We start from the raw sequence: 17,807 nt of genomic DNA on the forward strand, positions 1-17,807 counted from the left end.
TTCCGCCCAAAGTGCCTTTGGATCAAGGTGGTCTATAGATGTCCCCCCTCGCCCAAGGTTCCAGCCAACAGGATGTGATGGTGGGCCCAGAATGCAACTGGAATCTGGGTTCCATACTTGCTTTCCCCTTGCTTGCATGCAGAGAGGGTTTAGGCTTACGCTTTGGGGACAGACTCGCAACCACAAGAATGACTGGAGCGCCCCAAATGATCTGCTCCTCCCACCAGTAACTGATCTCCTTGTTTGATTTGAGTTTTGCAAATGCATTGCTTTAAATTTGAGTTGCTTGTGTGGCTATAGACAGTGAGTGGGTTAGTGCAGGAGTGGCTTAAAATCATGAAATATTCCTGGTACCTTCTAAGCTTAGGAAATTGCAGATTTTGTTTATTGTATACATCTGCAATGCCATGATACTGGACATACTGTACAGTATAGCCCATTTCTGGTTTAAAGTGACAAAGTTTGGTAGAACCTTGTGTTGTATACTACTTACCTGGGCATGATATACATCTAAGGCTTAATACGGTATTGCCAGTCTTCTTTATGTGTTTCTTGTGCTCCTTGAGTGATAAACCAGAAGCAGAGGCTCATGTTTATATATTGCTGGAATCCATTTTGTGTTTAGGCTACGTGCTAAAAGTGTGCTGTAATTTTGAGATATAGAATGCCCATTCAGCTGTATAACTCAAGGTTCTATCAAAGTTAAGTATTACTGTAAAGGGATATTGCTTTAGCCAGTGACTAATGTGTATCTGATGGTTGTGTCTCAACCAGGGCGTCCTGGGTCGAGAGGAAAGAGAGGTCGCGGGCATCCAGGTACAGTAGGATGAATGAACCCTGCCCGTGTGTTACAACATGCACTGTCCTTCTGTAACCACACAGGGGGGGGAAGGGGAAGATTTCAGGTTGCACTCTCCCTAGTGGGTTGTTTTATGTGTAGCTGTCTGTATGTAGGCTAGTATACTGTTCTGTACTTAACCGTACTGTGCTGTTTTGATAGATGTTCTCTGGTGGTGATATACTGTATCTGTCACATTTCCGATTTTTTCATTTAAAGACTATTTGAGTCTTGCATTCTGTGATGGAGTCACAGTGAAACATCTCTGCCAGGAATGCCACATGCTGTACTGCAGCCATTCATTCTACTGCAACCCACCATTACCTGAGGGTTTCAGCACCCACTTTTGGTTTGGACGGTAGTTTGCACTCAAGTCTGCGTGAACAAAAAGGAAAAAAGGAAGAAAAAAAAAACTTCAGTCAGCAAAACCTGAGAAATATGCCATCTCAAATTACTAGAAAAACACAGCAAAAAAAAAAAACGGGAAAGGAAAGAAAAATGCCTGGTCCAAAAGGGGGAATATTTGTCACCACCGACCGCATCATGCTTTAACCCCTGAATGTTATCCTTCATGTCAGACTATTTCACCAGGTTACAGTAGTGACCACTGACCTTTACTTTATGCTCACTTCGTCAGTTTTTGCAAGTTATTGATTTATGGTTGGCTGTCTCTTTTTGAAAGACCATACATTTCTTAATCTCTGAGTGCTTTTAAAGCAGGATTTATGACAGACAATTTGACTTAGGCATCCTGTGTTACAGTGTTGCACCGTATTAAGGCGCTTGGTGTCCCTAGTGCCCTATTTCTGTCTCCTCCTTACCAAGTGCTAGTCTGCACGTCTGGCTGCAGTCAATTTAGCAGGAAAATGATCATGACTGCTATTTTTTTACGCTCTTTTCTATTTCAAACTGTCTGTATAACCTCCTCTTAGTATCCCTCAAACTGTCTCGTTTCTCGGTGCCAACTGGTTTTCATTTAAAGGCAGAACAAAGTGAACAAATTGTTCTGACAGCGGGACTTTCATCGGGGACAGACCAAACCTTGAGGAGCAGACAAAATAAGCCTGTTTAGAAGATAATGCAGGGGATTTGTGTTGACATTTCATGGAAGTGATTTGTCATTAGTGGTTTTCCTCGCCTCATTGTGATTGACGTAATGGCATATAGTTGCCCCCTCCCCCCGCCTCTGTCACGAATCATCGGTAATTGATTTTGTCGGATGACTCTGGGCTTTCTGATTATACTTGTGAAAACGTCATGGGAGCAAATTATTCGGTTCCCTTTTTGGGTGAAAAGCCTACCTGAGCAGTCTGAGTTTGAGTGTGTAGCCCTGCCTCAATGTGTCCCTCCCATATGTTTTTGATGATCATTTTAAAACCTGGTATTACCCAGCAGGGCAGCCTTTTGATCTGGTCTCTCTCTATGGAGCCTTGAATAACCCGACTCTAAAGATAATAAACAATACATTTCCAATTTAAGCCATTTGGACCAGCAATAATGCAATAATCATTTTAACATTTGAGTTCATCGAGTTCAATATAAGAGTAGTTTAAGATATTCTCACTGAGAGTTAGAGTTTATCCCTGAATGGAAAAAGGTCTCACCGCTTTGGCCAGATGCCTTGAATTAATCTGTGACTGGGCGTGGAAGAAGTGCTTAAAGGAACGACCCTGTTCATCTCTGGCACAGGCTGTGCATTGTATTGTCAGACAGCACCTCCCTGGCACACGCCATGTCCCTCTTTCTTACTTGCTCTCCATCTCCTGCCTTCTCTCATCAATCAATCCAAGGATTGATCGGTAGGCAGAATATCTGTCAGTGTAGCCTCATGAAATGAGAAATGAAATGAGTCATGAAATGTTTTCAACAAGGCGAGGCTGACCCACGGGACGACTGACAGTATTTGTCAGATGTATGATGATTGACTGCATTAAGGGCAAGTCCTCTGAAATTGATACATTGGTTTGTGCTTTCAATGACATGATGCGACATAGGTTTGAAAGCACCACTTGGCTTTATGCGTGGAATTAGCTCCTGCAGTACACCAAGTACTACAGTATTAAGGCAACAGACAGACTGAAGGCATCACTGAGTCACCCTCTAGCAGTGGACTATAACAGGTGATGCCAAAGACTTGTATTTCAAAGCACTTTTCCTCACCAGTTTTGTAGGTCTTGCTGAATCAGACATAACACTTTTATAATACCCTATTTGTAAATGTTAGAATGTTCTCAAGACGTGCTCAATTTGAGTTTACTCTACTATGAATCGGTCAAAAACGGGAAGTTTGCATGGGTGAAATACTGACTGGATTCTGAACAAATTGAATGCAGATTGTTTGAAACTCTCAATGCCTATCCTTAAGGTAAATTGTTTTCTAAATCATTAAACTAAACAGTCTTTTTTTCTCTCTCTTTCTCTTTCTCTTTCAGGACCTCCAGTAAGTAGATGAGAAGCCTTGTGTGACCCGATTGTGGTAAAGTGACTGTTTTCTTTATGCATTTTGGTGTGGACTGGAGGCACTTTCTCTGAGGTTGAGTATTCAGGTTGCTTGATACCAGCGTCTTACCTTGCCTTGAATCTGGGTGTGTGATGTGTGCACAGGGCCCATTCATACTGTATAAGTGGTCATAATGTTATATTACACTTCCACATAGCCGCACAAGTTCACTTTTTAAGAACTACTTCAGTCTATCAAGCAATCACAGTTGAAAATTAGATATTTAGTGCTTAAACTACTGCTATTATGCATTCATTACAGTGTCCTAAAGGCTCATTGAGTATGAATGCTTTATTTGTAGTCGTTAATCCACACACCTCAGCCAAACGTCCCTCCCTGGAAAGTATGATGGGTGATTTCATAGAGGAGATATCCAAGGTACATGATGTCAGACAACGAGGCGCGTTTTCCATTTGCGTACACTTCCAACACCACAGGAGCTGACAACTGTAAACTCCAAAACATACTCAGATTAAACGTCTCTCCTGCACAGTTAAATTCTCAGTGTTAAACGCTGATTTGTACTGTGTACGGTAGGGCCCTATCTTCAAAATAGTAAAAAATGGCAAATAAGTTTAGGGGTAAAGTTTATCCCTTAACTTATTTGCCATTTTTTACTATTTTGAAACACATTTTTAAATCGCCAATCTACATCGGCGCGTTGTGAGCTTGTAGATTGGCTATTTGAACTATTTTAAAAGGTTTTTCAAAATAGTAAAAATGGCAAATGGCGCAAGGGGTGGTGCAAGATTCTTTCATCCCTAAACGTATTTGTCTTTTTTTTTTACTAGTTTGTGTCGATGTAGATTGGATAGTTGAACAGTTTTCAAATGTTTTTCAAAATAGTAAAAGAATGCAAAGAAGTTTAGGGATATGGAGTTTAGCACTGACGAAAATAGGGCCCAATTGCCTAGTCTGCCTTATGCCAAATCCCTATGATGTGGTATCTCATCCTATCAGTCGCGTATCAAGGCTAACCTGTAAGGCCAGTCTTTGCCTTTGGTGTCTTAAAGAGGGATGTATGCAACTTGTTGGGCAGGGTGCTAAAATTGCTCACAGCTGTGACAGCTGCGTCCTGGCACTGAGCAAGGGTGAAGGTCACTGCGTAGGCAATGATGGATTGTACTGGGACAGCCAGGGGGAAGGATGGAAGAGGTAGAGCCAGGGATAGCCAGAGACTGACAGGGTAGACAGGCTGTGTACCACAAGGGCTTCTGTAGGAAGCCATTTGGGCCGTTGTGGGTAGGTCAACTAAGAGGATTAATTACAGCTAGTTAGATGGTTTGATAAGACAACTAAAGTTACAATAGAATTATACAGTGCCTATTTTGTGATCAAAACGTAATGTCTGTCAAGCTGTTTGAATAGATTTTAAATTAAGCTTGGGAATAGCCAGCTTCACCAAGCCAAAGTAGTAAACCATCTTATGAATAAATCAAGTAAACTACAGTATGTTAGTCTCTTATATCAACTTTAAATAGATAGTTTAGTTGTTGTTTTTTAAATCTATGTTCCATAAATCAGTTTTCTAACACACTGGAAAATGTGCACTTTGACAAGGGTGGGAAGTTCTGACAAGACAATTTGTATACATTATTCCAGGAATCTATTTACATAAGAAGCTTAAGCTAACACAATTACCCGCGTGATTCCAAGTGTAAAATGACGTGAAATTAGTCCTTTCCTGCTCTGCTGAAAACCGTGCGCTGTCGAACACACACTAACATTATCATTCTTCATAGGTCACATCACAGGGGCCTGGCCCTCTGCCCTCGCTCTGGCCGTGTGCGTTTAACACACTCTAAAACAATCAAGTGTGATGGGAAACACCCTCCAACGCTAATAAAACCGAACAGTGCTGCCAAATTGGCGCCTTCAAAAGCTGTCAATCACAATCTCAACAAACACAGTAAGCCACCATTTAACACCATCATGGGTGAAAATGGAGGGCATGTTTATTAAAGATTAATTGCCAAATGCGTTTTCATAGTCAGTTAGCCATCACCTCACATTGCTCTGATGTCAGTTTCTGGGTAAAATAACACCAATCAGAGTACAGCTAAGTCGGGCCTTTCTCCCACACATCCCAACTAGTTCCTCAGAGGCTCCAGAGACCCCAGGAGACTGTAGATCGCCCGCATGATAGCCAAATACATCCCACCCCCTTTCTCATTCATTCAGCGGCACTTTGCCAAATGGGAGCCACATGTTGCAGGGCTACCGCGTAATTCCAATGAAGAGTTCCTTCCGGCGGTAGGGAACCCCTGACCCCTGCAGACGGCCCCTGGAGGCCCTGTAGCTTATGGGCAGGCACCCATGTGTCTCACTCAGCACCTGGCGCTGCACCTCACCACTGCCCTCTGACTGCCGGTGCGGTGCCGCGTACGTAAGGTGCTTTAGTCAAACTACTCATCTTCTGACCAAACACTAGTACTAGTCATTGGTCTCACTTGTTGTGTCTGGCAGAGCATGTCACATTCAATAGATGGGCTGCTTACTGTATACAGCACGTAGACTCTAGAGTATGCACTGGACATTAGGGCTAGGTGATATGACATCACATTTTTCAAAAAGTTAACAAATTAAAACTGTGTCTTGTGTACAGGTACAAAAGAGTAAAACATATTTATGTTTGGCTTCCTACTGTAGGCTACGGTACATACTTAATTTTGTCCTTACTGTAGCTTATACTCCTAAGCATTGTAGATAATTTAATGATTCTTCAGAAAGACCTATCACATAGAGGCAATATATCATCAAAATATGGTCTTACTTAATTTAATTCATTTTGTCAGAATCAAAGCGCAATGAGAAATGAAAGGCGTGTTAATGTCTCTTCCCTCTAGGATTATTGAAGTAAGAATAATGACTTCCCCTCTCTCGCTGTCGGCCAGAACTCACCCACACACACAGACACACATTGGGATGGTCTAACAAAGTCTCTCAGGACTCCTCAGGGAGGAATAGCGATGAAATGCCAACATTCAAGTCCAGGAACTCCAAAAGAATGATCATACTTCTTAGTAAACAGCCAGTGTGTCTAGGTACAGTTGCCTTTTAGAAATTGTCAAGAGTTCCTGTTTAATCTTACAGGCAATTAGTTGAACATCCTTTGCCAAAGGCTTACTTACAAAAGAACCATTTATTTGTTTTCTGCTACCTTGGAGAAAACAAAGCACACTTGACATTGACAATGTGGCCCCACTTCTTGAAGACGTCCGTAATTGAGTATTATTGTACTCACTGACATTGTACCTCCTCTGCCTTTGTTTGTTGTGGAAGTCACTGAGCAGAAATGCCCTTATTTCGGCTTTCACTTAAGAGAGAGTGAGTTCAGTGTTCGGAAGTTCATGGTCAGTCGTGCAGGTGCAGAAGAGAGTTTAAGCCTGAGTTATACTTGGTTGTGCATACTTGTCATGCACCGAAAATAACCCACACATTGAAACCCATTGTGACCTTGAAGATTTGCTATTTTTGGTGCAGATACTGGAGCACAACAGAGAATAAATCAGGCTTTAGTCTGTAGTTAAAGGAGCATTCAGTGATTTGGGTGATTTGGAAAACCACCCAGTCCGCCCCGGTAACAAAATGTGCACATGCACGCTCTACAGTGGGGGGAAGTGCAACAGGCCAACAGCATGTGCACCAAGGCCCGCCCCCACTCGATCATGATTGGAGGAAGGCCCCTCTCATCCTGATTGGATGAAGGCTTTGCCACCCAAAGCCCAAACTGAAACTAGGGTTTTTTGACCCCAGGGGCTCACTGGGGACAGGGAGGAACTCCTTATATGGTCAGCACAGTAGGGAGAATTATCCAGAAAAAAAGAAAAAATAAGTGATATTTGAATTAAATCAAATCACTGAATATACCTTTAAGGTAGTTTAAAAATGCATACTGTGGCATGCACTTTCACAAAAATCTTTGCATGTTTCTATACTGATAAAAAATGTTGTGATCTGTAATGTTCATGCAAATCTTATTTGTTGATATGTACTTTTTCTTTTCTTTATAGCATTTGACCTCGATTTAAAGAGGCATGTGATTGCATTAGCCATAGTTAGCATTCAACTAAAATCAATCACTTCAAGTAGCTACTTTCTCATGTATGTTTTTCTTCAGTCATGGAATGCTGTGTTGTCTCTTTTTTTTGTCTGCCTGTTTTTGCTGAACCATCAAAGGTCAAAATAAAAATGTACACATACAATTTAAGTCAAAACCTTTACTATTATTATGCATGAAATTGTGGTTTCAGTAATGCTTATCAACGCTATTTTATTCTGGCCTGGCTCAGTGATTTGTTCTTTACCTTTTATGATATAGACTCTCTCTATAATACATTTACTCTCTCTTTTTTGTACCCATCTTCTCTCACCCTTTTTTCAGGGTCCTCCTGGACGATCAGGCTTTCCGGTAAATGTCTTTTAACTTGTGTCCTTTCTGTATCTCCGTCTGGTTGCCTGTGTGAAGTATTGTCCAGTATTGATCTTTCTACACTCTACCGAGAAGCTCACATTTCTGTGCTGGGTGCAAAAATGTAAGCAAATGGACCCTTTGTACACTCTCAAATGGATAGATGTACTGTGCTATAACTGTACTATTAATAAGAGATACGAGTTATAGAATTGAAAATGATAAGAGATTTAACGTGATCACGATTGGAATTAAAATATCAGTTGCAGGTTTGATTAGTTTGTAGCTAGATGTATTACTTTAAATATATGACAGCTTCTCAGTAGATCTCAGAGACATCAATGCAACAGACAATTAGTGTGCATACAAAGCAGTTTGCAAATGAACATGATTTGTCATGATCATTGCAGTCTGTTTGGTATAAACCTCACCTCCCCGGTGTCTATTGGCCTAACAGCTCCCCCCCTTGATCAGCCAGCCATCTCTCTAACATGTCTTAACAACCATGGACCCAGGCCAAACCCCACCTGGTCTCCATCACAGCATGGCAACAGGAGACCGTCTAATATCAGATCTTTGACATGGGTTTGCAACCACCCCCCACCCCACCTCCCGTCTCCGTTACTGACTAGCTCGATTATGAAACAGACTTATGAAACAGTCAGCAGAGGCAGGACACGGCGTTCTCACAGCAGATTATCTAACTAGCACCTTTTGTCAAAGATAGGACGAGATTCTTTACCAGACTTTGTGATTGATTATACCTGTCAGCAAGCTGGAAATGAAGTCACAAGTGGTCCTTGAGTAAATGAAGGGGAAGGATGTGGTTTTGGAAGCGGAACTGTCTGCTTTCAAATCAGTATGCAGTGTTTCCATAGAATGTGGTTATAGTAGATTTTTCTGCAGAATTGTTGAGTGATGATGGATGGATTGTAAGCACGTTGTTCCCTCTTCGTCTTACACTGCACACAAATACGCAGGCGGCCACATGCACGCACGTACGCACTCACGCACGCACGCACGCACGCACGCACGTACGCACGCATACACACACACAAATATAATATACAGTGTCTTCGCCACATAGTTCTCCAAAATCTCCACATACTGTACATTTCAAACTACATATGGATACGGACAATTAAGCTCTGGGCTGTCTTACAGCCCAAAAAATAAGAACCATAACCGGGCTACAACCATAAAAGACATTAATGTATCATCATGCTGTAACTTTATTGAAACTGCAGTGCCCTAAGCCCTGCAGGGATGTTCATTTAGCCATGCCCTGTCATCAATGTATATAGAAGCAAAAGCCATATGATTGTGTGTATATTTTACCAGTAGTAGCTTTAGTGTTGAGTGGGAGCTGCTGCTGCAGGCGTGTGCGTGTGCGTGTGCGTGTGTGTGTGTGTGTGTGTGTGTGTGTGTGTGTGTGTGTGTGTGTGTGTGTGCATGTGCGTGTGTGTGTGTGTGTGCTTGTATTACTATAATTGTGAGGGGCAAATGTCCCCACAAGTATAGTGGAATTTGGGAAACAGACATTATTAGCACACATTTCCTGGTCCTCACTGGAGAAATGGTTCAAAATTATTAGGGTTACGACTAGTTGAAGACTCGGGTTGGAGTTAGGGTCAGACTGCATTTTGTTACGACTAGTTGAAGACTCAGGTTGGAGTTAGGGTCAGACTGCATTGTGTTGAAGACTCAGGTTGGAGTTAGGGTCAGACTGCATTGTGTTGAAGACTCAGGTTGGAGTTAGGGTCAGACTGCATTGTGTTGAAGACTCAGGTTGGAGTTATAGGGTCAGACTGCATTGTGTTGAAGACTCAGGTTGGAGTTATAGGGTCAGACTGCATTGTGTTGAAGACTCAGGTTGGAGTTATAGGGTCAGACTGCATTGTGTTGAAGACTCAGGTTGGAGTTATAGGGTCAGACTGCATTGTGTTGAAGACTCAGGTTGGAGTTATAGGGTCAGACTGCATTGTGTTGAAGACTCAGGTTGGAGTTATAGGGTCAGACTGCATTGTGTTGAAGACTCAGGTTGGAGTTATAGGGTCAGACTGCATTTTGTTTGTTATTTAGGGGTTAGGGGCTTTAATGCTTTAAGTTATGCACATTTATGCATACTTGTACCCCTGTGTCACATATGAAAATAGGCCATCTACAGGACAAGCTCGCAGCAACGCCGAAACACGGCATGCAGCTGAATATAACGCAGGCTTTAGTCTTAGAGTTAAAAATGGGTAAATAATGGTTTTAATTGTCGTCCTAAAATGTTGATGTCCTCTCAAGTATAGTATTTCAGTGTGTGTGCGTACGTGAGTGTGTGTGTGTGTGTGTGTGTGCGCGTACGTGCACGTGCGTGTGTGTGTTGGACAGGAGCCTAAGATCCAGCTGAGTCTCATTACTGCTGTAAATACGCCTGAGAGGCCTTAACGCTGCACTGCTAAGGGCCGGCATAAATCCTTCTGACTGGAGGGGAGCATACTGTACGTGTGTGGGTTGCGTTTGTCAGCTGTAGGCGTGCGCGTATATATGTGTTTTGTATGTGTGAAAACGGGTGGTCAGCTGTGTGGTCAGACACCAGTGAATTTGAGACTACTGAAGCCCCAATAACTCTGAGAACCAGACTAGAGAGTGATAGGTAATACAAAAAGAGAGTGACACAAGAGAGCTTCGATTGTGTGTGTGTGTGTGTGTGTGTGTGTGTGTGTGTGTGTGTGTGTGTGTGTGTGTGCGTGTGCGTGTGCGTGCGTGTGCGTGTGTGTGAATAAAGCGGGGGTAAACGGTAAAGTAACCCTTATCTTTTTAAGGAGAAAGACCTAAACAATAGAGGCAGCTAAGTGACACATGGAGTGGAATTGTGTGGGGACTCCGAGGGAGTTATCAGGTTTCTGTCTGCGATCTCCCGGAATGTTGTGTAACACAAAAACAGACTTGGCTGCTTGGCTGTGTGAGCTTTTGAGAGCACACAACTCACCCACTGGGTGGAAAACCAACTTTAGTGAAGGTTATATTTTGTGGTTATAGAAAATAACCACTGTGGGTCTTTTAGGCACTTCATATAGCCCCCGACTCTGAATGAAAACAATCTTGTGGTATTGGTAGTGTTGTTCCAAAGCCTTGGCTCAAATCAGGACCTTGGACAGAGATTTAAAGAGCCCCACTTCAGTCTCTGGAGACAGTAGTACTACAGCATGAAGTTATTTTTAAATGTCTCTCACGTATTGGTGACACACACCATCTGGTTTGGCTTCGATATACCGCAATGGAGTTTTTCAGGAGAGAATCAATTAATATTTTTTTCAGTATTAACTACTTGAATCCTACGGTATACTTCATTGTACGACAAATAGCGATAATAGCTGATCTACAAGCTCAGTCACAACGCACCGCTATGCATCACGTTGTGAGCTTGTAGATCTGCTATTCTCGCGGAATGTTCGGCTGTTTTGGCCTTTGGGGCGAAATGTTTGCCTACTGGTATTATGGCATGCCCCAGAATTGGATTTGTGTGGTTAATGATCAGAGAGTTAGAGTTTCATAATAAGACTGTCTCAGACTTCTGCTCAAAGTTGTAAATGTCCTAGCATGAGGTAACATTGCAATAGTTTATGGAGCCTGGCCCAACGTGTAGGTCTACTACTGTAGCTACAGCTCTGCTCCTGTGATGGCTCCAACTCCAACCACCCTATACTACCCCCTCCAAAAACTCCTAGGCCCGTTTTTTTCCATGACGTGTCACAAGAGTGAGCCGTCAAACAGCTGTCAGCACCAGCCAACTCCCCGATCCCTGGGCAGGCCTGCTATTGGGGCCGCGGGCGGCTCCAGCATATTAAAGGGCTCCAGGAATGAGCACCTTCATGTGATAAGTCATTTCAGTGTGACGTGAGTTTATGGTTGTTTGGGATGGTGTGAAAGAAGTCGATATGCAGGGCCAGACGACGTGCAAGCCTCGAGGGAGAAGGCAGGTCATTTCGGAATGCTATGCGATTGGCTGATGCTGTTGTTTGTTGTTGTTTGGCTTTTAAAACATGTCCCAAACTTGAGTCTAATACATACCGCAGCCTCCACTGTTTCAAACCCTCATGACCTCTTAGGAGAAATATCGACTTTGCAGATGGTGATCAAAACTGTACAGACAAGGTGTGGTCAGCTTGCAATCTTCATTTCAGGCAACTTAGCCAATCTATGATTCAAGTTACTTCAGTATACAAGAACTTTGTTCTTAAGCAAACCAATATTCTTGGGCATGGCTGCATCAAAGTAGTTGGCATGGTAGACTGGTTCAGCTTTCTATACGGTAGGTGGCAAAGTTAACCCATTGTATTAGTTTTGTTGGTACTTAAAAGGATACCATGGCTTTTAGAATTCTAGTCATGACAATTAAAAAGCATGTCACAATATGGGGGAAATGCTTTGTTACTTCAATGAATCATAGTTGAATGAATTCCAAATAATGCTTACGTGCCAATTAAAATATGACTAATTGTCAGTTTTCAGAAGTTTTTTTTTCTCATAATGTGACTAAATAGTGCTTACAGAAACAGTGTGACAGACTGTAATTCAGAATGTTATGGTATCCCTTTAAGAGTTAATTTTTTAGTTTTTATTATTATTGTTGACAACTGTCCTTTTGACTTTGCGTTGCTGAATAGGGTGACAAAGGAAGTATGGGAATCCCAGGAAGAATGGTGAGTGATTTGGGATTGTGCAGAAGGTGTAGCGTTACTAGCGTGTAGATCCACATATAAGCAAATACTCCAGTAAATAAATACATAATGCTTAAGACTTAATAAAGAATAGACCGTATCATGACTTCAAAGGAAAAGGATGACATTGTCTTCAGTAAAAGGGAACCAAAAGACATGCCACCATGCTATTCTATTACCTTTTCTTAATATTCCATTAGTACAGGTATATGCACGACTACTATTAGTAGGGCCTATAATCCCACAAAGAGTCTAATATAAATATAGTACAGTATATTATGTATATTATACTGTATCATTTCCACCTTTGGTGCCCCTTTTATAAATGGTGCAGGGATCACAAATATTGCAATACATTATGGGAATGTTTTGCACTGACACTACAACTTTACTTTACACTACAGCTCTAACCTGCAGTTAGGACATTCATAACTGCAAACATGTAATTGTATTAACATATTATGTTATAGTTTATGTTTTCATGTTAGCTGTCTACAAACATGCCATGAAGAACAAGCACATTGTGCTTGATTGTAAACTATCATTACCAGTTCCAGTCTCCCTCTCCATTTAATTTATTAGTGTTTGCACGCCTAATGTCTCATCTACAGTAAGCCCAATTCTTACATAATCTGTGTTATGCATTAGTCTTCAATACAGTATATCAACTTTATGACTGATTTGTCTTTTTCTTTTTGAGTCTTGGAAGAAGGGTTGCACACTTTTGTTTAGCCAATTCAGCTTTCACCTTGAGATAACATGCATTTGTCATTTACAGATATAAAGAACACATTTTGTTCTACTGACAAGCCAAAGCTTCCCCTTATATTGCAAACAGATTCAGTAAGATTTGTGTCTGTTCAATTCTTCAAGGCAGACAGTATATCCCTACACCATATGGACAACATTTTACCACTCTATCTCTCAGCTGAGGACTTTCACTTATCCAACACTCGTTCTTCTGCTGCCACTTTGGACTCAATACTTTGCTGGCTTTCAAAACACTCCCGCTCCAATACGGTAGGCTTTTCGCCGTCTAGCTCCCGCTGTGAGACCAATTCCTCAAAGGCAGTTAGATTTTTTTTTATGGCTTATGTATGTCTATGTAAGAAATGTCTGTCTCGAAACAACACGTCTCCCGTTAGCGCCCACCCCTCACATTGACCACCACACTGAGACCGCTGCATGCCCCATACCCTCTCCATGTCTATAACACCAATTCCTCTCTCTCTCTCTCTTTCTCTCTCTCTCGCTCTCTCTCTCTCTCTTGTCGTTCTCTCCTCACTTCACACCTCGTTGCATGCAACTGTGTCTGCTGTGACTGACTCCAGGGCTTAAAAGGACACGCAGGGGAGAAGGTAAGTTTAGGAGCGTCTGCCATTATCCAAGGAACCTGTTGAATAATCTTCAGAATAATAGAGAAGAAGGCAGGGGAGATATACACAAATCACAACTTATATGCATGTTTGCATAGTTCCAAGGTTTTGATTTGAGGCATTTGAAAAATGTATTTGGTCATGTCATGGTCACAGACTCTTCCATAGGACATACTGTAGTTGGATGAGTAGGTCAAGGTTCAGTGTGGTATAAATAGGGTGTCACCCAAGACATTGCTAAGATCTCTGTCTTAGTGGGTGGCGGTGTTGGTGGTTAGCAGGGCATACTTGTGCATGGTGTAGTGTATACAGGTAGCATTGATTTATATCAGGGAACCTGGGCCTGTATTTTTAAAAGGGCATAAGGGTCACATTCTGCAAACCGCTTCCCAGCCCGGTTGGATTACCTGAGCTTTTATACATTATGAAACACAATAGTAAAGATCTGTCACAGAGTCTGAATGCTCTAATTTAAGACTCCCCAGAGAAGGTAGAAGGACATTTATGGAGACCACAGCAGAGTCCATGAGAAGATTCCCTGAGGGGAACGTGCATAGTATCAGAGGATTGATATAACGATGGCTGAAGTGTGAGGTATGTTGCGCAAATGTTCCATCATATTTCCATCTCCAAATCTTCAACGTGTTCACTTGCACCCCAAAGACGTGCTGGAGACACGGCACCCTATCATGCTCTGAAGAATTGTGCCTGCCAGTTTTGTGACCTCCTGAATCCTGACTCACCACATTTGCAAAAGCAATCATCTCATCCATTTCGATATTTTTGCTGGTATCAAAGCCAGAAGCAGCAGCTTTTTCAGATTGACTTTTCATCAAATGTGAGGTGATTTATAGCGTGCTGAGATGTATGTGCGATGAAACGGGGAAACATGCGTCACATTCTGCACTGTCACACTGTAATAACAAAGAAACTTACTAGCCAAGCGTCAGTCAGCCAACACAGTTGTTCTGTTGGCCCTCTAGGAGCCATTTATTGACCAGTGAGAAAACAGAAATAGCGTTCTGACCACCAGAATGGCTAAGTGGAGATCCAGATGATGTAGCGTATACGTTTTTGGTAACTCTTTGACAGATTTGTATCCAAAAGAATCCAACGGCTTCCATTTGCTTCAAGCAGCGGTTGTTTTAGGGAAGCACACGGTCATATTGGAGCCGGGGCTTCTCCCCTGTGGTTGGTTTTGCACTGTGGTTGCCAGGAGAGAGACTATAAGGAAATACAGTAAGACTTGGCTGCTGTTCAGCAGCACATAGGAAAGCATCTTCGCTAAAATTAAGACGGACAGTGAGACACAAAAAGAAACAGTGAAGATGAGTTTTTCCAGAACATTTCACTCTTAAAACAAATGGGTTCTTGTGGGTTTTGTGGGTTGGGCTTGTGGGGCAAGTGACTGGCAAATAGAACCAGTCTGAGAGTCAAAACGGAAAGAAATGATGGATAGGTTTAGCAGAAAAAGCACATGAACCACAACAGATGACCAATCTGCTTTTTATGGGCTGGAGAAGAGTTCATTTTGGGAGAAATTAAGTCTGTAAGGACTTTTCATAGCCGTTATTTCTACTATATGTATTTTATGTCTAGTCTAGTTGTCGGCCCATAGAGCCCCATTGTGAACCCGGACATGTTGAGTACACCAAGGTTTTATGTTAGAAATGTTTAGTATGGATCCCCAGCATGTAGAAACTGCCAGATGCTAACTTGCATATGTTGAGCAATTTTCATAATTGGCATAATATGTGTATAAAAACGGCCAATGCCGTCATCACAAATTGATGATGTCAGCACATTTGGGCAAGTGGGCATGGCCGTTTTAAGCCTAATGCTTGGAATGGATTCAGCATCATGAAATCCCCTAGTTTGACACATCACATGCTAGATAAAGCATGATGAAATTTTGAATATTTTGCCTTTTATAGGTTGTTAATGGTATGGTCACATATGCCAATTTTGCTGGGGACCCATACTAAACATTTCCAACATAAAACGTTGGTGTACTCAACATGTCCAGGTTCACTTTTTGGCTACTAGGCTAGTCACATGTGTTGGGTTGGTGTTAGTTTTAGTAGTGATCTTGTGATCTTTGATATACTGGCTCATTTTAAGCAGTTTACGGCAGCGTCAGATGATCAAGAAAGTAACCGTAACCTGGAACCTGACCGGGAAACCTCTTTTTCACCGTTACCTTTGGCATTTTTTGCCCTTGCGACCTGCGTGATATATCCACCATCAATCTATCTAACCAAGAGTGTGAAAACAAATACTTCCCCTTCCCAAGTAGGCATTTATTCAGAAACATTTAGAATCACCTGTGTTTTTGATGGATGGCTCGGCCATCAAAGATGTCCTTGTGATAGGGTTTCCTTCGGGGGTTGTTGGCGGGGCTTGGGATTTGTGCACAGTAGAAGCTAATTAGGGAAAGTGCTGGAAACCTGAGCTGAACCAGTCTGGCCCAGCGGTTTGTGGGATTTCACTGGGAGGGTCTGTGGTGCTATAGTACAGGGACCAGGGCTGACATGGTGCAAATCATCTGTTTTGTGCCAGAGCTGAAGCCCAGAGGCTCTCTCACTGTTTGCACAGCAGTGCTGTTGACCTTTTGAGTCACATTTTCAAGTTATAAAGTATAGGCCTGAAATCAGACCCCTTTTTGCTGGGTTGAAATTGATAGTAAATTAGAACAATTATGCTCATATGCATGCTAACCTTGTCCCATGATTGGCCCTAGAGGATATAGTCATGTGTTGGAGGTGGAGATACAGTAGGCCTATGTTTAACAGATGGTAACTGATGTACTGCACTTGCCCCCACCTCCCAACACCCCTCTTTTGCTATTGTACGAATGTATTTGGTCACAGTGCTCGATTTCTGTAGAGGTTCTTCAGGAAAGAAAATGCTGTTCTTTCTGTTGCTCTTGCCTTTGTTATACTGTATCTTCTCCATGTCATTTGTTTATCTTTCTGTCTGTCCTTAGGGGGCACCAGGGGAGCCAGGCCTGTCCATTATTGGGCCAAGAGGACCTCCTGTAAGTCTCTTCACCTCTCCTTACACCACATAAACTCCTGTCCTATCTCTAAACACTTGCACAGCACACTTGGGCCTGCAATCTTAAGCATTTTATTTGCTGCCCTTTCTGGAGACGTCTGCTTAATGCTTCTGGGACTCATGCCTGTTTTATGCTACGTTGTACGACGGTGTTGCATGCCGAAAATAGCCAAGCTTGCAGATTTGCTATTTACAGCTCGTGATTGGACAATTGTTGAGATTTTCTGTCCATGCTCTTGTTACAGTATATGAGATCCAGGATTAAGAATGTTAGTCAAGCAGTCACTGTCCTAGATTACAATTACAATTTACAATTTAGGCATTTAGCAGACGCTCTTAACACATTGAGAGCCCACGCTTAACTGCCCAAAATCACTTTCACCTAGAAAATCCATTCACATTTTTTATAATTCAGCTGACTGGAGACACATGCTGGAACTTTTTACTTTGAAATGTTTTATAGTTTCTGAGTTATTTAATTTAAACGCCAAATGCATTCTCAATGGCGAAAAAAACAAACTTTGGCACCACGTGTTAAAAAAAAAAAAAAAAATGTTTTGATTTTTCTGATTTTTTTTAATAAAAAGCCCAAGACGTCCACAGACGTCTTGGGCTATGCACGTTGCGCAATACCCAGGACGTCCACAGACGTCTTGGGCACAAGATGTGTTAATCCAGAGCGATTTACATTAAGCAATAACAAAAGCATGGCATACATCACATATAAAAAAAAGTAGTTATCATGAATCATGCGTACAATAAGAACATAACAGTGGAGTATCTATGTAAACTATACCTGTACATACTATACTATATTATATATTATACATGTGTACTATAAAGTGCTATGACTACATAAAATGCAATTCTAGAGATGTCTACGTAACAAGCTATAAGTCTGTTTAAAATACTA

At 41.9% G+C, this 17,807-nt stretch overlaps 1 protein-coding gene across 1 annotated transcript in view; it reads left to right on the forward strand.

Annotated features, from left to right (window-relative positions):
• Positions 1-12,412: 12,412 nt before the first annotated feature.
• The window catches only part of col13a1 (collagen, type XIII, alpha 1), a 51,624-nt gene continuing 46,229 nt past the window's right edge, over positions 12,413-17,807 (forward strand). The window contains exons 1-3 of the mRNA XM_079511524.1: positions 12,413-12,443; positions 13,793-13,819; positions 16,824-16,874. Of these exons, the coding sequence (XP_079367650.1) occupies positions 12,423-12,443; positions 13,793-13,819; positions 16,824-16,874 (99 nt within the window). The 5' untranslated portion in view covers positions 12,413-12,422. The remainder of the gene's footprint in view (positions 12,444-13,792; positions 13,820-16,823; positions 16,875-17,807) is intronic.

The sequence above is a fragment of the Electrona antarctica genome, assembly GCF_951216825.1.
Source record: "Electrona antarctica genome assembly, chromosome: 10".
NCBI classification, from domain to species: Eukaryota; Metazoa; Chordata; class Actinopteri; order Myctophiformes; family Myctophidae; genus Electrona; species Electrona antarctica.